At 35.2% G+C, this 20782-nt stretch overlaps 1 protein-coding gene across 1 annotated transcript in view; it reads right to left on the minus strand.

Annotated features, from left to right (window-relative positions):
- Window positions 1–20782, minus strand: part of XRN1 (5'-3' exoribonuclease 1) — a 104290-nt gene that overhangs the window by 60493 nt on the left and 23015 nt on the right. The window contains exons 11-19 of the mRNA XM_081804908.1: window positions 20230–20296; window positions 19915–20020; window positions 16708–16797; window positions 13920–14076; window positions 13024–13143; window positions 6036–6205; window positions 4957–5077; window positions 4762–4860; window positions 470–573 (exon numbers count right to left, since the gene is read on the minus strand). Coding sequence (XP_081661034.1) covers window positions 470–573; window positions 4762–4860; window positions 4957–5077; window positions 6036–6205; window positions 13024–13143; window positions 13920–14076; window positions 16708–16797; window positions 19915–20020; window positions 20230–20296 — 1034 coding nt within the window. The remainder of the gene's footprint in view (window positions 1–469; window positions 574–4761; window positions 4861–4956; window positions 5078–6035; window positions 6206–13023; window positions 13144–13919; window positions 14077–16707; window positions 16798–19914; window positions 20021–20229; window positions 20297–20782) is intronic.

Consider the following 20782-nt stretch of genomic DNA (forward strand, 5'->3'; position numbering starts at 1 on the left):
AGGGCATGTTCTGCATGGAGCACTGGGTGTTATGCACAAACAATGAATCATGAACACTATATCAAAAACTAATGATGTAATGTATGGTGATTAACATAACAATAAAAAATTTAAAAAAATAAATGAAATCTGGGAGGGGCATGGTAAAGGTCAGGTTATATATGCTATTCATTCTTGTTAGAGAAATATATTTGCTAAATAATAATAACTGCTAGCAAAAGATTAGGATATAGAACTTTCACATTATTAAAAGGAAAAGAAAGCAAAAGGGAAAAGATAAATGCATCTAAAATATTTCAGCGATGTACTATGGTTGAACATCGAGTGATATGATTAGAAGACTTTTGTTTTCACTATAGAGTGTAAATATTTTTACAGTAATTATATCAGTTTTTAAAAGTATCATTAAAAGCCATCAAGTAAGCAAAACAAATATGAATTTAAAAAATATACATCAACTCTTACTTACTTAGTTTCTCCATCTGATATACCAACAACTCTAGCTTCTTCAAGATGAGGCCAATTAACAAAGACAGACTTTCCAAGCACTGATGAAGCTATATTTTCTACACTCTTAAAGTAAAAGCAGAAAAGTTCACTCATGTTTCAGGTCCAAGGGAGAAGTTTACAAAGGCAAAATTAAATAATTAAAAGCTGGCTGTGTTTATAAAGGTCTTTAAAATCAGTAAAAACCTCACCTTAATCATTAAAACAGATATAAAATACCATTTGCTCACTCAAGCCATTTATTCCCTACAGTTCCTGCTCTTCTCAACTTTACTCTCCAACTAATTATTCCACCCACTTGAATTCAGTTAGTTTTCTTAATTTGTCTTGTCTAAGTTGTACCTTTATTGCTAACTACTCTATTTCTTTCTAGTACGTTTCCCAGGATTTCTGTTTAGAGTTTTTTTTTTCCTTTCCCTTATTTTTTTATTAACATATAATGTATTATTTGTTTCAGGGTACAGGTCTGTGATTCATCAGTTTTATACAATTCAGAGTGCTCACCATAGCACATACCCTCCCCAGTGTCCATCACCCAGCCACCCCATCCCTCCCACCCCCCACCACACCAGCAACCCTCAGTTTGCTTCCTGAGATTAAGAATTCCTCCTATCAGTGAGATCATAGGATACTTGTCTCTCTCTGACTGACTTATTTTGCTTAGCATAATACCCTCTAGTTCCATCCACGTCGTTGCAAATGGCAAGATTTCATTTTTTTGATGGCTGCATAATATTCCATTGTATATATATACCTCATCTTCTTTATCCATTCATCTGTTGATGGACATCTAGGCTCCTTCCATAGTTTGGCTATTGTGGACACTGCTGCTATAAACATTGGGGTGTACATGCCCCTTCGGATCACTACATTTGTATCTTTGGGGTAAATACCCAGTAGTGCAATTGCTGGGTCATAGGGTAGCTCTATTTTCAACTTTTTGAGCAACTTCCATACTGTTTTCCAGAGTGGCTGCACCAACTTGCCTTCCCACCAACAGTGTAGGAGGGTTCCCCTTTCTCCGCATCCTCGCCAATATCTTGTCATTTCCTGACTTGTTAATTTTAGCCATTCTGACTGGTGTGAGGTGGTATCTCATTGAGGTTTTGATTTGGATTTCCTTGATGCCGAGCAACGTTGAGCACTTTTTCATGTGTCTGTTGGCCATTTGGATGTCTTCTTGGCAGAAATGTCTTTCTTTAACCCTTTATTTTAGTATGAATCTGTTAAAGCTGACCAAGTTTACCTTCCCCTCTGCCAATCCCTTCTTATGAGACAGGAACTATGACCTACTGAAAGTACTATTCTGCAGTATAAACATTATGACACCAGGAAGCTTGCCTCCTCCTCTTCTCAACAGCAATGGCACTTATTAGTAAAGGGTGGCCCACTGACTTTAATCCTGAATGAAATTACTTGGTGAGAAAATAGGTTTCAGTGAAATTATACTGAAGAGCACTGACCTGTAATGTATTACTGTCCATAATAATAGCCAACATTACTAGAAATAATGTTTAGCAAGAAACCTAGGTTCTTAGTTCTGCTGCTAACTCCATTTAAGTTTCTTAATTTGTAAAATTAATGAGTTGGAATAGATGCTTTACAAATTCTACCCAGTTGTAAAATTCCACAATCCTATCATTCTCATGATTATTTTTCTCATGGAGACTGAGAAAGGTGACAAGAATAGCAGAAATGTCTAGAAAAGGGCTATTATTCATTGTTTCATATCACATAATCAGATAACAGAATCTAAGAAATCTGACTTCATTTCAGTTTGTAGTTGGCATAATGAAGTAAGAACCCTTAGATTTAAAATTAGGAATCATGGGTCCAAATTTGGGTTCTATGTCTTTCCAGCTATTGAGTCGTAGGCAAATCATTTAAACCCCACTGAGGCACAGTTTTCTTATATGAGAATAAGAAATAACATCTACCTCACAATGTTTATTTGGTGATAAAATAATATACACAAAAGCTTTTATAAACTATAAAATGCTGTATAAATATTCTGTATGAAATAATACCTTAGGTAAAAATTCTGGTTTTAAAAGGAAACATTATCATTATTATTGGTTAAACAACAACAACTTTGTGGTAGCAACTGAAATTTAAATACAAATTCTCATTCAATTCTTTTCTGTTTATTATGCTTAATCATTATTAGCAAATATTTCTTTAACAATTACAGATGACTATTTTTAGACTTTTTGCAGTAACTTAGTTATATTTAGACATCTCTTAATGTGAACATATAAAACAAAAGAATGACTATTCTGATAAATAAAACAAGTTTCAACATTAGAGCTAGGATCCCATAATTATCTTTTTCCCTTCTATACATCTATTTCTTCTTTCATTCTCCCACTCTTCCCTTTAGTTTTTGAAGGAAAAGTCATTTCTCAAATTAATCCTCAGATTAAGCCTAAAACGAGATCCCTTAATACCTCACATGGGGTCTTGTTATCATTAAGATTCCTTCCCTCTAGTGTCTTTAAGACCTCCTTCCTCCATTAGCTCTACCTCTCTCCTTTTGTATGGATTTAGCTTGTTAAACTGTCTCTTCTCTACCTACAGTTATGTTTCTAGACTTCTTTTCAATGATAATCTTCCTAACCAAGGGCCTAATTCCTGCTACTTCTACTTTCCATCTACCTAGACCCACCAACTAGTTCTTAGGAGTTAGGAATGAAATCCTCAAAGGCCAATAATGATGCCTGAAGGACAAATTCACAGACCTTGTTTTAGTTTTTATTCTTGCACTGTATGTAGTATCTACTTCATGCTTCTGTGATATTACCTAACTTAGAAATCATTCTCTCTCACCTCTCTGAACACTATTGTCTTTTTCACTGGTTCCTTTTCCACTATGGGTATTTCTTCGTGCTGAGATTTGAACTCTCAGAGTCAATTTTCTTCAGGAAAATAAGCCCCAAGGCCTCAGCCATCACCCCTTGCTAATGACTCATATATCCCTACTTCCCTCCAAGCTCTAGCTCCAGGTATTAACTGCGTATAAGCAGCCTATCTCCACTGAGGTTTTTCATCTGAACCACAGAACACAAAAAATAACTTGACTATTTTCTCAATTCTCCAAAGGATGGTACACAACTAGTCCCACTCTAAATGTACAGAATATAAATTAATCTACTACATTCAAATGGATGACTTAGGGCATTAGGGTTTAAATCTCTTGTGGAACTGTTTGTTGAGAAAGGCTGGCAGGGCAGCACCAGTTAAGCATCCTAGCATTGCCTTAAAATTCCATCATTATTTATCATTAATCCCCTCAAGCCAGAGACTTTCCCACTTTAACTTCCTTATTCCAATAAACAGCAATTATTTTCTGGTTAACCAGGCTTGATATCTCAGTCATATTTAGTATTTTCTTCCTCTTTTCATCCTCTATGTTTGAACAAATGATGAAACTTGTCGATTTTATTAGTCTTATTCATCCAGATCTATCACTACTTCCAGTTTTTGTCCTTATCACCTAACACTTCTATAACCACAACCTCTGAACTTGCAGGCTTTTCCATTTTCTTCCATTTCTCTTTTGTGCAATTTAGTCTATTATATTGCCACCAAATTAATCCTTATGAAAGTACGATTTCAAGATAACAGTTATGAAAAAAAAAAAGTCCAAACTCCTTAGCCTGGTATTCAAGGTCCTCCATAATCTGGCCTCAATCTGTTTTTTCAACCTTATCTTCTACTACTTCCCAACACAAGTCCTCTGCTTCAGTCAGGTTTATCTATTCTTTCTCCTCAAATACATCACATTTATTCTAAAAAAAGAAAGAGTATTAAGAAAAATTTCAGACATACAAAAAGGTTAAAAAGAATAAGATGATAATGTATCACACATTTATTTCCAGCTCAGGTTATTCCTTTCAACTAGAATACCCTTTCCCTACTTTTCTCCTCCCTGTGATAATCTTTTTCTTAGCACCCAGCTCAAGCCTAGTCTCATTTACAAGCCTGTACTTAATCTTCAGCTCACACAGCTTATCTCCTTTCCAAAATTCATGGAGTACTTTTTGCTCATTACATCACAATTATACATTTCCTTTAAAATTTGTGTAAATATTTCTTTCCTTTTTCCTTATTTACTATGAACTTTTGGAATTACTACATGTTATATCTCTTTGGTAAATTGCAACTAGAACAGTTTTATGTATAATAAGAACAGTTTTATGTATAGTTTTATGTATAATAAACACTTAATAAATATATAACAAAGAAAATACTTACAAGTTCAACTGATTCTGCATTCACTAAGATTTCTAACATCATGTTTTCTCCACGACTGCTTTGCTGGAATACTTGAACCCCACTTTTCTTCAAAAAAAACTTTAAAAGAATTCAGAGAATTTAATTTTAATTCTTTCTCCATAATCACGTTACATTCAATAAGGTAAAAAAATTCTGAACTAAACAGCCACTGACTTTGTGTTTGATGTGTTTCAGGGTAGGAAATCCACAGAAATACAGTGCCTTCTGGTCAACCCTGGTTATTTTGTTCTTGCTTATGTCTACACGCCAAGCATCTAATGATATTATTTTATACCTAGAAAATAAATCAAAGCATTTAATTCAAAATTCACACACTGCAAGCAATCACAGTTTTTCAGTATTCCCTTGAATATTTTGCAAGAGTCATCCTTGCTTTTAAGCAAGGGAATGACAATTTGTCTTTTAAGACAAAGAAAATATACAGCAGGGCAACCCAGATTCTCTGTTATTATAATTGGCTAGATGCAACTACGCCTATGGGTTACTGAATGGAAGTTTTCCCCATTAACTTAGAATAAAACTATACATATATATATATTTAATTTAGAAGTAAAAGAACATATAAAGCATGTTACAAATCTCCATATCTCCCATGTTCTATAACCCAGATGGAAAATCAACATTTTATAATGTCTATTCCATCCTTCTCTTTGCTTTAACAAAAAGGAAAAGCATAACTGGGAGATGTTCACTTTAGGTGCCATCTGGGTCATATGCAGCGAAAATGAGAGAAAAGAAAAAAAAAGGACATTTTAATGAGGAAGAGAAAGTAGAAATGGGTTTGAGGCAAGAAATTATAGGACCTCTTTTATTTCTTTTTTTCTTCTTTCTGGTTGGGTGGTTGGGAATGTAAGAGGCAAAGTCATAGCACATCAAATAATGCTAGGAGCAGACACTGACAATGGAAACAAAAATTCATATATCCTCTTGAGGTGGGGAAGATACAGATATACACTAGGGAGGAAAAATTAAAAAAACAAACAAACAAAAAACCCAACTTTAACAGAAAAGAGAGAGAGAGAAGAAGAATCTGACCAAAGCAGAGAACTACAGTTGTGAGAGGGAGATGCTATGGTCTTTGGCAAGTTGGATGTAACTCATTATCAACTGACTGTAACTATCAAAAATTATTTATTAATTCTCCAAGTAGATACTCAAAGCTTCCCCCTCCTCTCTCTTCCCCCCCAAGGGGAGCTCCTTGCTATTGTTGAAAAATTACCAAATAACATTACCTTGTGCAACAACGTTCTATGGCAGGGAACTTTTCTGGCCATGGTGAGGGGTAGCTGAACTCTGTGTCTCTATCATACCAGCACATTAGGCACTCACTATGTTGGTTTCTTTTCCTTTCTTCCTTTTTGAGGGAGTGGTTACATGTTTCCATGGCTTCCAACAATCGCTTCTAAATTTAAAGATTGAAGAGAAGGGTTAAAAGTATAAAATTTCTGTAAGCTCAACATCCAGAATAGATCTTTTCCCTCAGTACACAGAATCATTATTTGTGTTCTTGAAAAACAGAAATCTTAACTAATGGAATTCTTTTCCATTTTATTACATGAAAAACTGTTTCAAAGAACCCTAGAATATTGCTTGCCACTACAAATTATTCTGAACCTATTATTCCAACAATAGGCACTAAGTGTGAATAAGAACAGCAGAGAATCGGGGCGCCTGGGTAGCTCAGTCGATCAAGCGTCTGCTTTTGGCTCAAGTCATGATCCTAGGGTCCTGGGGTCGAGCCCTGCATTGGGCTACCTGCTCAGTGGAGAGTCTGCTTCTCCCTCTGCCTCTCCCCCCAGCTTGTGCTCTCTTGCTCACTCTCTCTCAAATAAATAAAATCTTAAAAAAAAAAAAAAAAGAACAGCAGAGAATCAAATTTTAAATGTGAACTTACCATAATTATTATAGTTTATCATAACTCATAAAGCATTAATCTCTTACTTTACAAATTCTGCCATGGTATAGAAAATGTTTACCTCCCCAAATTATCTCATACATTTAATTAATTTAATTACATATATTTTAATTTAATTTAATTACATTTAATTCCAGTCAGAATCAAAATTGTTAAAAAAATTTTTTTTAAGGACAAAATTGTTGGTGTTCATATGGAAGAATGTGTGAACTGCAAAAACTGGGAACCTGTCTTACTAGATCCTACCACTTTTAATAAAGCTACTGTAATAAAAACATTTTAATATTGACACAAGAAACCCATAGACCAGAGGAAGAGAGGTCAAAACAAATTTATATCTATGTCAAACATAGTATTTCAAATATTTAAATAATGGTGTTACTATAACCACCCAACCAGCTGGAAAAAGAAGCACATACACTTCCCAACTTCATACCATATACAAAAACATGTATCAGAGTAATAAGACAATGGAAGTATTAGAAAGAAAATCTAGGAGAGAGTATCAGTAATTTGGAGTGATAAACTCTTATAAGAGTGGAAAAAACCAGGCGCCTGGGTGGCTCAGTTGGTTAAGCGACTGCCTTCGGCTCAGGTCATGATCCTGGAGTCCCGGGATCGAGTCCTGCATCGGGCTCCCTGCTCGGCAAGGAGTCTGCTTCTCCCTCTGACCCTCCTCCCTCTCATGCTCTCTGTCTCTCATTCTCTCTGTCTCAAATAAATAAATAAAATCTTTAAAAAAAAAAAAAAACAACACAAAATCTCCAATACCTAAGACTGCATAAACAAAAAGAATACATGAATACACAGGTAGTTTATTATAGCATTATGCACAGTGACAAAAAACATGAAGATTCACACGTTGCAAAATTAGTACAGAGTGTTCTCATGTACCTTTCACCCAGCTTTCCCCAATGATAACATCCTACACATAGCATCAGTACATTACCAAAACCAGGATACTGACATGAGTACAACACTATTAACTATAGACTTATAGTTAATAGTGTTAACTTAGCTGACCAGTGAAATGTGGTTTTTTGTATGTGATTTTTTGTCTATACACTGCTATGAAATTTTTATCAAATGTATAGATTCATATTAACCACCACTAAAACTGGAATACAGAACTGTTATTTTTTTTTTTTTAAAGATTTTATTTATTTATTTGACAGAGAGAGACACAGCGAGAGAGGGAACACAAGCAGGGGGAGTGGGAGAGGGAGAAGCAGGCTTCCCGCGGAGCAGGGAGCCTGATGCGGGGCTCGATCCCAGGACCCTGTGATCATGACCTGAGCCGAAGGCAGACGCTTAACGACTGAGCCACCCAGGCGCCCCTACAGAACTGTTATATCATCATAAAGAAATTCCTTGTTATCCCTTTATAATCACACCCTATCCTCAACTTTAACCCCTAGCAACCACTCCATGTTTTGTATCACAGTAATTCTGTCATTTCAAGAATATTATATAAATGAAACAATATAATATATAACCCTCTGAGACTGACATTTTTACTCACTGACTTTTTTCACTTAACTGAATTGTTTTCATCCAAGTTGTTTATATCAATAGTTCTTTATATTGCTGAGTAATATTCCATGATATGGATATACTACAATTTGTTTATCTACTCACTCATTAAAGGGAATTTGAATTTTTTCCAGTTTGGGGTTATTACAAATATACTGCTCTGAACATTCATGTATAGGTTTTCTTGTGTGGACATAATTTTCATTTCTCTAGGATAAATATCCAGGAGTGTGACTGCTGGGTTGAATAGTAAATCTATGTTTAACTTTATAAGAAACTGCTGAACTATTTTCCAGAGCGGCCTCCTAGACTTTTAGTCCAATAATTATCTATGCCATTTTTTAAAACATTTACAGAAAAAGTAGTATAAAGAGGAAAGAAGTAGCAAAATCTAGAGAAGATTATAGAATAAAACAGATAATACTATACCATAATGTCTTGATTCTAAGATACCACTGATATTGTAAATATTAATACAATAAAATTAATAACAAATTTTCAGGAAATATAACAAACTGAATTTCCATAATTACTGTTTACTGACAATGGTATTTACTTACATCCTATTTTCTTCTCTAATGTCACATTCAAAATTTGAGTCTAATCCTTCTTCATATTCAAAATATAAAAAATTGTCAAAAATATATGTATATATATATACTGGGGCCCCTGGGTGGCTCAGTCGGTTAAGCATCCAACACTTGATTCCGGCTCACGTCATGATTTTGGCTTAGGTCGTGATTTCAAGGTTGTGGGAGTGAGTCCTGTTTCGGGCTCTGCACTCAATGGGGAGTTTGCTTGAAATTCTCTCTCTCCCTCTGCCCCGCCCCTCCAATAAATAAATCTTAAAAATATAGGGGCGCCTGGGTGGCTCAGTCGTTAAGCGTCTGCCTTCGGCTCAGGTCATGATCCCAGGGTCCTGGGATCGAGCTCCACATCGGGCTCCCTGCTCGCCGGGAAGCCAGCTTCTCCCTCTCTCCCACTCCCCCTGGTTATATTCCTGCTCTCACTATCTCTCTGTTGAATAAATAAAATCTTTAATATATATATATATATATACACATATACACACATATACATAAAATTTTCTAGGTTACTTGGCTCTGTGAATGTATGAATCTTTATAATCTTATAATCTTGAACACTTTAGCATCTTTAGGGATGGACAGCATAACATTAAGGTAGAATGATGTTGTAATGTGCTGACCCCCATTAGTACTGAAGGACTTGTTTGCCCAGATGCTGAAAGTGCTACTGGCTTGCAACCCTCCCTCAGCTATCTCTTGGAAATATCCTTAGATGAAAAGTTATCTCACATAAGGTCATGCACCCTTCTGAAATGAAGTCTGCATCCAAGACTGACAGATGAAGGGAATAAGGTCTCAGGCCCTTTGTAGCAACTTAGTAGAACTTTAATGGGCCATTCCAGCTCTTAGAGTGACTTCTGGGGTCAGCTAAGGCCTTTGTTGAGAAAGCACTGTAGCCCAGCCTGTCCTTCTAACCAATCCTGTTTTCTTCTCTACCCAACATCTTAGAGGGTAGCCATCAAGAAACCAGAGGAGGGGGCCAAAAGTCTAGGAGAAGAGAGACTGCAGAGACATTCCCAGAGAACAGATTTAGCTCTAATTAGGCTCTAATCAAGGAACAATTTGTGCCCCTGGATATAGGGACTCGCTGCATGTTACTTAGTTGGGATTTCAAAATTGTTACAGATCAGTGATTGTTATGTGCATCCTCTTCCTGCCCTTTTTTGATAGGAGCTACTTACTGCGGTAATCCTGTCATTGTCTCTTCAATACAAATTTGGGTATGTTGGGGAGTGTAGATGTGTTTTTTTTGTTTTTGTTTTTTTTTTAATTCACAGGTCTCTGAGTCAGGAGAGCTGTCCCTGGGGAGCTGCATTTGAGGAGTTTAATCCACATCTAGACTTGATTTAAAGATGAAATTCTAGGCTTTGAGCCTGATGTATAATGAGATGAAATTTTTGGGAGAAGTCAGTGTGTCTTCAATTTGAATGGGATGCAAATTTTAGCCAAAGGGGACAGACTGTAGTAGATGGTTTGCAAAGATGGCCGTAATAATTCCTCCTATCTTCGTATGCAAGCTCCTTTAAATGTTAAGAAAGTGATCTATTTCCCTATTTCTTAAATCCAAGTTGGTCTTATAACTTGCTTTATTCAAAAGAATGTAGTGAAAGTGATACTATGCAAACTCCAAAGCTCAAGAGGCCCTGTAGCTTCTGTCCTCACCTTCCTGGAACCCAAGATCACTGTGAGAATAAACCTGAGTTAGTCTCCTGGAGGGTGAGGGATCACATAGAGGGCTCAGCTCACAACTAACACCAACCACCAATCATATCAATGAGATCACCTCAGACAACCAACTCCACTAGAGAGCAAGAGTGAGGGTGAAGGCAAGGGTGAGAGTACACATGGCAAACAGCTCAAGTCTGCAGGTAAACTGTTTCTAGCACCAGAGTTTGTGTAATAATTTTTCACGAGGCACAAATAGGTCCTATCAATTTCTCAGTTCTGAAAATTTTATCATCTATTCCTATTTAGTAATTTCCACCAGCATATACTTTCACTGACTATCCTGTAACAGGAATTTTTCTTTTTACATCTTACGTACCTACTTTCAGATAACTTCTTGTGTAAATTCTGAGCTTCTGCTTCCAAAAAATAGAAAAGAATATGGTAATTCTGCCAGCTACAAGTTTTGTTTCAGTGGTAATATCATAATGCAATTTTGCTGAAAACATTTAAAATTTCATTGAGGTGTCCAACCTTAAAATTCAATCACAATGAACTAATGTGATAACTGGATGAACAACAATATCTACATGGAACTAAGTTTGTACACATGCAGGCTATAATGACTATGTCACAACTTAATCCTGTCTGGTGGCTAGCAAGTATCTCTTCACATATAACAAGTGTTCTTGTTTAAAAATTAATAAGATGTGAATAAACACTTGTTTCCTCCACTCCATAATCATGTCAGTTTCCCCTCCCCCCACCCCCCGAGAGGACACTTTTTTTGAGGTATAATTTACTTTCAGAGCTTTTGGTTCCATTGATTTTTCTCCATTGTTTGTTCATTTTTTATGGATTTCTATTCCTATCTTTATTATTTCCTTCATTCTGCTTAGTTTGGGTTTAATTTCTCTTGCATTTTTAGCTTCTTGTGGTAGGAAGCTTAGATAATTTATTGTAAGACTTTTTCTTGTTCAGTATAAGCATCTAGAAACTTAAGCATCCAGAAACTTAAGCATCCCTTTAAGCACTGCTTTAGCTTCATCACACAGATTATGTTGTGTATTTATTATCATTTAGATCACAATATTTTTGAATTTCCCTTCTAATTTTTTCTCCTTTTAATTCTGACAGCTTTTGCTTTATGTATTTGAAGCTCTGTTATAAGGTACATATACATTCAGGATTTTTATATTTTCTTGATGAACTGACTTGACTTTTTTTTTTAAGTAATCTCTGTCTAATATGGGGCTTGAACTCATAACCCCAAGATCAAGAGTCACATGCTCTACTGACTGAGTCAGCCAGGTGCCCCAAACTGACTCAATTTTTTTTTTTTAATATTTTATTTATTTGACAGAGAGAGACACAGCAAGAGAAGGGACACAAACGGGCAGAGGGAGAAGGAGAACCAGACTCCCCGCTGAGCAAGGAGCCTGATGTGGGACTCCATCCCAGGACCCCGGGATCACTACCTGAGCCAAAGGCAGATGCTTAACGACTGAGCCACCCAGGTGCCCCCTTACTCGATTTTTTAATCAATATGAAATATTCTTCTTGATCTCTGGTAATACTCCTTGTCTTGAAGTCTATTTTTCTAATGTGAGTAAAGCCACTCTGGCTTTCTTAGCATACCTAGAAGTTTTGATGCACATAATGAAGAAGAGAGTAGTTAAATCTCATTAATAAAACATAAATGGTGATTAAAACCCATTGCTCATTAACTTACATGAAATAATCTCTAAGAATATATATGTATAAATGAAAAGATGTTCAACATCACTCATCATCAGTGAAATACAAATCAAAACTACAATGAGATATCACCTCACACCAGTCAGAATGGCTAAAATTAACAACAAAGGAAATAACAGGTGTTGGAAAGGATGTGAAGAAAGGGGAACACTTTTACACTGTTGGTGGGAATGCAAACTGCTGCAGCCACTCTGGAAAACAATATGGAGGTTCCTTAAAGTTAAAAATAGAACTACCCTACGATCCAGTAGTAAATACCTTTAGGTATTTACCTAAAGGATATAAAAATACTAATTCAAAGGTATAAATGCACGATGTTTACAGCAGCATTTCCACCAATAGCCAAACTATGGAAAGAGCCCAATGTCCATTGACTGATGAATGGATAAAGAAGATGTGGTGTATATATACAATGAAATAAATCAGAAAGAGACAAATACCATATGGTTTCACTCATATGAGGACTTTAAGAAACAAATGAATGTAGGGGGGAAAAGGCAAACCAAGAAAAAGACTCTTAATCATAGAGAACAAACTGATGGTTACTAGAGAGGAGGTGGGCAGGATGTCGGGTTAAACAGGTGATGAGGATTAAGGAGGGCAAGTGTTGTGATGAGCACCAAGTATCATAAGTGATGAATCACCAAATTCTACACCTGTAAATAATATTACACTATACTTTAACTAACTGGAATTTAAACAAAAACTTGGAAGAAAGAAAGAAAGAATATATGCGTATATGTAACTATTTCATGTACCGACCTCATCAATAAAAGGTATTAGTACCACAGCTTCCCATTCCTGTTGTTTCCCATTTAGGTCAGTTTTAAAATCAGGTGGATAATATTCTATAATTGGTGAGTCTTCACTGGTCATCAAGTGCTATGGAAATATAAAAGAGTAATAGAAATATAAGAACTAATATCAATATAACTTTTTGTTAATATATTTACAATATTTACTCATGTTACAGTTTAAAATTCCTAAGCAAAAGCAAAACTAAAGTTTTACATCTTAGAAATGCTACAATATACTTGCTATATTTTTGATTTTCAGCTATGAGACTTCTAATTTCACTGCTACTCATCACTTTCCCATTCCAGTGACCTAGTTATGTAGCAAAACCATCTTTACTCTGAATTTCAACTTTACCATTTCTATCTTTTATTGTCTTATCACTCTATAAGGCCCACTTAAATTCTGTTCTCAGACTTCATTTCACAGGCTTCCAATAGTCCTCCATTTTTAACCTTGTTTACTTTTGTACTTTTGTGTCCTAATCAATTGATTTTGTTAAGTAATATAAGATCTAAGTTTAAATTATCTAAGATAATTTAAAAAGAAAAAAATTCTAAAATCCAAGAATCTCTTCACCACTAATAGCAAAGATGAAAGGTCCAATAAAAAGACATGTTTTCATTAGACATTTTACAACAGAGATAGATGAAGAAAGCCTAAGTATGTCTTCTAGGAAAGAACTACAAAAGACTATAGTATAACATTTTTTAAATAAGTAAAACAGCATATTTCTCAGGGTAATACAAAAATATTTAATAACCAGTATGGCATGGGCACAGAACCATCTAGATCTTCTAGGCTTGTATGAGGAGCTCCTAAGTATCAAAACAGACATAAAAACATTTAATTTTAAAACTCACCTGGTAGCATGTAGGAAGTAAATTTTTGCTAGCTGCTGGGAGAACAGCAAGAAGCTGTTCAAATGGCTTAAAAGGTTTTCCTAGTTCAAAATGGATTTTGAGTGTACTGATGTTACGGATATCAGATAGGAAAGGTGCATAATGGTAGGGATAATACCTATAAAACAAAACTGAGTTTTAAACAATTGGCAACTTTATGAAACAGGTCAATATTAAATATATACTTTTCCTTATTTAGCAACACAGCAATAACTCTAAAGAAAAAAAAATGATTACCCATAGTACTATCACTTGATTTAAGAAATCAGCAGCACTAGCATATTTAGGTCATGTGATGGCAACAAATGTTGTATTTTCTTAATTTTTTTTTAAAGCTTTTATTTATTTATTTGACAGAGAGAGAGAGAGAGCACAAGCAGGGGGAGCGGCAGGCAGAGGGAGAGGGAGAAGCAGGCTCCCCACCCAGCAAGGAGCCCAATGCGCATCTCGATCCCAGGACCCTGGGATCATGACCTGAGCCAAAGGCAGACGCTTAACCAACTGGACCACCCAGGCGCCCCTGTATTTCCTTAATTTTTAAGGTATAATTTCACATTTCCAAAATTGGGATGTATCATGTAATTGAAGGATATAGATATAAACACAAATATATGTGTATTTATATAAAATATATGTGTGTGTATATATATGTATGTTACCTAAATAAAATATAATGGTCCTTTTAGCTTCCAAGATACTGAGTGTGAATCTTCCAATCAGTAGACTCTTAGAATATGTACTGAGGTGGTCAGAAGACTTTCAGTTAGCACACATGAGCTGGAGCCTCTCTCAAGAGCACAGAGAGAACAGTGAGTCTGAGCTCATGTGGCTGTTACTAGTCAGCTCTAAGAACTTTTATATCTTTGAATTGGTATATATAAGATTAAACCATTTATCAATCATACACACTATTTTTGTTTTTAATGCCTTCCCGTCTATAACTACAGGTATAAATATTATTTTTTTTTAAAGATTTTATTTGTTTATTTGACAGAGAGAGAGAGAGCACAAGTAGGCAGAAAGGCAGGCAGAGGGAGAGGGAGAAGCAGGCTCTCTGCTGAGCAGGGAACCTGATGCGGGGACCCTGGGATCATGACCTGAGCCGAAGGCAGACACTTAACCACCTGAGCCACCCAGGCGCCCCCAGGTATAAATATTTTTTACAAAGCCTTAAACATACAATTTTTAAATAATTTCACTGTTTTTAATGTTTGACTAAGGATGCTAAAAATAAATATTTTTTCCCCACAATTATGACATATTTCAAAAAGATGAGAAAGTTTAGGAGACAGATAGCATTTAGAATGGGAATGGATAGACTTTGGAATCAGATAGGCTTAGACTTGATTCTTGGGTGTATGCCTTTAGAAAGATTACTTTCTGGGGTGGCTGGGTAGCTCAGTTGGTTAAGCGCCCAACTCTTGATTTTGGCTCAGGTCATGATCTCAGGGTTTTGAGACTGAGCCCTCCGTTGGGCTCTGTGCTGGGCATGAAGCCTGCTTAAGATTCTTTCTCCCTCTCACTCTGCTCCTCCATCCCATTTTCTCTCTCTCTAAAAAAAAAAAGAAAGAGAAAGAAAGAAAGATTGCTTTCTAAAGTAACTGAGCCTCATCTGTAAAAGTCAGACAACAATACTTACTTCATAGTGGTGAGGATTATATGAGAACATGCTTTTCAAGTGCCTGGTCTTAATGCATGATACATAATAAGATTAGTTTACACTCACCCTATTAAGAAATGCCAAATCAAGGATTTTTGTCATTAGAATGCTCTTCAGAGAGGCCCTGAGAATTAGGTAGTTATTGCAAAAATTTTTTTAAAAGATTATAATTAAGTGAAATCAATTAATATACATAATTTGTACTGGTTTGTTTTCCTGTATGGTGCTTTAAAACAAAACCTAGCAAAGGTGCTATCAAAACAAAACAATCTCATCATTTAAAAGTCTCTCCTTTTTCCTGTATCATTTTTTGGTTTATTATTTTTCTATTCTGGTGGATGGTTTAGAAAAGTAGATGGAACTTGCTGGAATAGGAAACATGAGAGAAATGGAAAATTATTACTATTTCAAGGAAAAGCAAATAATTCCTTTCTCCTTTCTTCTTCACCCTTCCCAGTCTAACATTCAAATAACCCATTCTTTAATAATCACTCTTTTTTTTTTTAAAGATTTTATTTATTTATTTATTTGAGAGAGCACATGAGAGGGGGGAGGGTCAGAGGGAGAAGCAGACTCCCCACTGAGCAGCGAGCCCGATGCGGGACTCGATCCCGGGACTCCAGGATCATGACCTGAGCTGAAGGCAGTCGCTTAACCAACTGAGTCACCCAGGCACCTTCTTTAATAATCACTCTTGATAGAAAAATTTTTTCAAACATACAATAATATAGCAAAGAATGTAATGAACAACCCTATATAACCATCACTCAGACCCAATAATTATCAACACTCTGTCACAGTTGATTCATCATAATAGAGAATTTTAAATCCTTAGATTTAAAGCGCTTTCATTATTGGCCATCTGCTAGGGCTGGAAGTATCTTTGTTACACAAAGGTCTTTAAAAAGTATTTTCATATAAGAAAAGATTACCTGTATTTCATTTAAACTTGGCTATATATATCTTTTTAAAAATGCCACCATAAATAGAAATAAAGAGAAAAGAGAACCCTAAATGAGATTATAGGAGAACAAACCATTATTTAAAAAAAAAAAAAATCAAAACTTTATTTTTGTTTGTATTCCTCACCAGCTCCAAGACTGAACTCCGTGATAGTAATAGTGCAAAATCCACTGTATTGCCTGAACATAACATGCAGCTTGATCAGCCAGAAAGTCGCTGAAAATAGAAAAGAATATTTTCATTATAATGTTAATTTTTGAAGACAGGCCATTTGTCTTTAGAGCATGAACTGCTGATACACTCTGCCTCACATATGTTTTATATAATCAATGAATAAGCTAAAAATTGTAATCAGAAAAATTCCAAAATATTATTTAAAACAAATTCCATCCTGTCAGATTAAAGGTTTGCCTTATAGTTTCCCTAAACCGCCCATCAGAATAATACTTAAACCTACTGTGCATATTTATTCAGTCAATGTACTATGCCTGTGGTTTAAAGTTTGAGGATTTGGCCAATGAAGCTTTTGATAAGGTGGCATTACCACTGTCCAAAATAGCCAGGGTGTGATAGGAGACAGGGATGGGAAACTTTACCTGAGAGGATGCCTGAGAAAAATCACAGGAGGAAATGAGGAAGATCACAGAATCTGGTTATAGCAGCTAGAACACACTTTGAAAAATGCTATATTCACTGAACAATATTCCCTCTAATCCTTTCTTTCTCAAAGACCATCATTTAAGGTAAAAAACATTTAAGGTAAAATACATATACACACACCCACACCCACACACGAGACTTGGGCTAAAGCCAAAAAGTAGCCATAAACCTGCTAGTGGCTGTTAGCAAAATTCAGGTAGAGATGGCATTTAGAAATTCCAGACCTCAATATTTCTGGGAGGTACACTTTTGAAAATGAAACATTAATTTTTCATTAAAAAATATTTTCTCATTATTGAAAATCTAGACAATGAAGAAAAGCATTTTTATTACCTTACAGCAATCACTATTACATATTGGTATTTTTTTTTCAGTCTTTTTTCTATGCCCAGGTTGGTTGGTTTTTTATGTTTAATATTAATTAGAGTATACTGTATACATGATTTTGTGTCCTGCTTTTGAAATCTGTGCTTAATAATATACTATAAGTATCTTTCCAAATTGTTATGAACTTTTTATAAGTACCAGTTTAGCAGTTCTACAGATTCTGAGGACAGTGTTATGGCAAGATAGTGACTATGATACATGGGAAGTGGACATGATTATGAGGACATGTAGATCATTTCTAATTTTGTGCTATTATAAAAAACTCTGCAATAAACATCCTTGTGTATAAGAATCTTCTGTGTTTCAGTTTATATTTTTAAGACAGATTAGTACTTAGAATTACTGAGTCAAAGGGATAAATATTTTAAAGACTTTTGGATATATACTTCCCAAAATAATTTTACCAATTTATATTTCCACCAGTAATTAGGAAAGAATACTACCATCACTTTTGGACCAACATTGAACATAACGATTTTAAAAGATTTGCTTATTTGTTAGGCAAACAAATGGTATCATATTTTCATAAGTCTATATTTTAATATATAAAAGGGAAGGGAAATAAAACACAAGATTTGTTAGCTATCATATTAAGAATGTACTGCCAAAAGCAGGTATTACAGTGCTATATAACTGCAATCAAGGAAATATAAGGATTAAGGAATAAAAGATTAAAAGCATAACTATTTTATTTGTTTTTTTAAAGATTTTATTTATTCATTTGACAGAGACACAACGAGATTTCTCAAGTCTCAGAAGTCTTACATGCTAGTGGTACTTGACAAAGCTTTAAATGAGCTGGTGAATTGTACTAGAATTCCTGTACGTCTAGTTCCTAGAGGTCAGTATGAATATAGACCGGAAATACTATGTCTAGACTAGACTAGAAGACAGTCTGAGAGTATATAAAGCAATGTCTAAAAGCTTGGGTCTATCTCTGGGCAGGCTCTAGAAAAGATCTAATATTTAGTGTTTTATTACATTAAAAAAAAAGATAAGAACAGTATAGAAAATATCTAAGTATAATATCTAAGTATGTAAAAGGGTACATAGAATTTCATGAAACTCTTATCTCACTTAGAGAGAAGCAGTCTCATCCAGTGGTTAAGAGTATTAACTGGGGGCACGCCTTGGAGGCTCAGTCGGTTAAGCGTCTGCCTTCGGCTCAGGTCATGATCCCAGAGTCCTGGGATTGGGCCCACATTGGGCTCCTTGCTCAGCGGGGAACCTGCCTCTCCTCCTGCCTGCTGCTCCCCCTTCTTGTACATGCTCACTCTCTCTTTCCCTCACAAATAGATGAAATCTTAAAAAAAAAAAAGAGTATTAACTGCGGGCACCTAAGCTGACAGTAGAGCATGTGATTCTTGATCTTGAGGTTGTGAGTTCTATATCCATGTTGGGTGTAGAAATTACTTAAAAAAATGAACTTAAAAAAGAAAAAAAAAGAGAGAGAGAGAAAGAGAGTATTAACTCTGGAGCCAGACTGCCTATGTTCAAATTCTGGCTCTGCCACTCACTGACTATGTCACCTTGGTAAGTCACTTAAGCCTCTCAAATCCTGGTTGGCTCAGTTGGTAAAGCATGCGACTCTTGACCTTGGGGTTGTAAGTTTGGGCCCCACATTGGGTGTAGAGATTACTTAAAAATAAAATCTTAAAAAAAAGAAAAAAAGAATCTACCTAAAAAAAAAAAGCCTCTCCATTCCTTAATTTCTTCTATTGTAAAATAGTAATTTATTTATCTTAAAGAACTGTTGTGAGAATTAAGTCAGTCAATATTTTAAAATTGCTTAGAATAGCACTTGGTACTTGGTAAGCACACTTGGTAAGCACTTTCTAAGATTTTGTTAATTAAATAAAATACAAACATATGTAGTTCATACTGTGGGCTGCAGTTTAAAAGTGTGAAAGTTACCATTCTAGAGGTCAAGTTCTTAAGGAACTTTTGGGCTAGGTATTAACTTGGGGCTAAGCCAGGTAGCCTTTTTTTTTTTTTTTTTTTAAAGCCAGGTAGCCTTTGAGATGAGTTTGATGTGAATCCAGAAAATGGAAGGAAAAAAAAACTAACAATTTTCTACCTGCTAACTTTTTACCAAAGGAATATAACACATGTCAATTATCACCTTCTCCAAAACCACAGCAGTTGAAAGACTGACACTACAATAATTTATGTAATCAAAAAATTTTCCTTGCCCACTACCTTAACTATCAAAATTATGCTGTTTTTTGAAGAACTGCAAAATCTAATTTTTTCTATTTTAAAGTAAAAGCATTGGTAAAAACGTACTCAGACACTACATCAACTCCCATCTTCGTCATGTAATATGTTCTTTTATATTGTCTAAACTCAGTTTCAAATAGGTCATCATCTTCAGTTTCATCTTCTAAATTATCTGGAAAAAAAGCCAAAAGACAGTGGCTGAAAATTATAAATATTCTGTTTTTCCACCTAGAGTTTTGATAAATATATAGCAAAGCAGATGCCTACAAACTAACATAGAAATCTGTTCCATCCAATATTATTAATTAGTACTTACTAAGGAATGATACAATAATCATCTTGTCAAAAATATAACATAGTGAATACAGAGTTTGTACTCACCCTTAGAAGTTACCACTTCTTCTCCATTTTTGTCTAAAGCAGCCCAACAAATGGCATTTCCCTGGCCCTACAAAAATTATAAATCAATATAAAATTAATGGCGAGATGTATTTCAAAGTAAGATAATTGAACAGGGAGATTTAAAAAATACTAAAAAGAACTGAATGATCCTTAAGTGACAACACTGTGAAAGTTCGTTCAAAAAATAATCCTCAAATACTATGTAAATGTTTTGGTTTTATATCACTTGTTTTCTAAATCTTTATTATTCAGGCCTCTCAAAAATATGTAATAGGTAATTCTCACCTATTGTGTTAACATAATCTATTTGTTTATAATCGAATCCAATGATTACAAATATTACATGTTTTCTGTATCTTTGGATTCCATCATTCTTTTTTTTTTTTTTTTAAAGATTTTATTTATTTATTTGAGAGAGAGAGCACATGAGAGGGGGGAGGGTTGGGAGGGTCAGAGGGAGAAGCAGACTCCCTGCCGAGCAGGGAGCCCGATGTGGGACTCGATCCAGGGAATCCAGGATCATGACCTGAGC

The sequence above is a fragment of the Leptonychotes weddellii genome, chromosome 1, assembly GCF_054177405.1.
Source record: "Leptonychotes weddellii isolate Sample4059 chromosome 1, ASM5417740v2, whole genome shotgun sequence".
In the NCBI taxonomy this organism is placed as follows: Eukaryota; Metazoa; Chordata; class Mammalia; order Carnivora; family Phocidae; genus Leptonychotes; species Leptonychotes weddellii.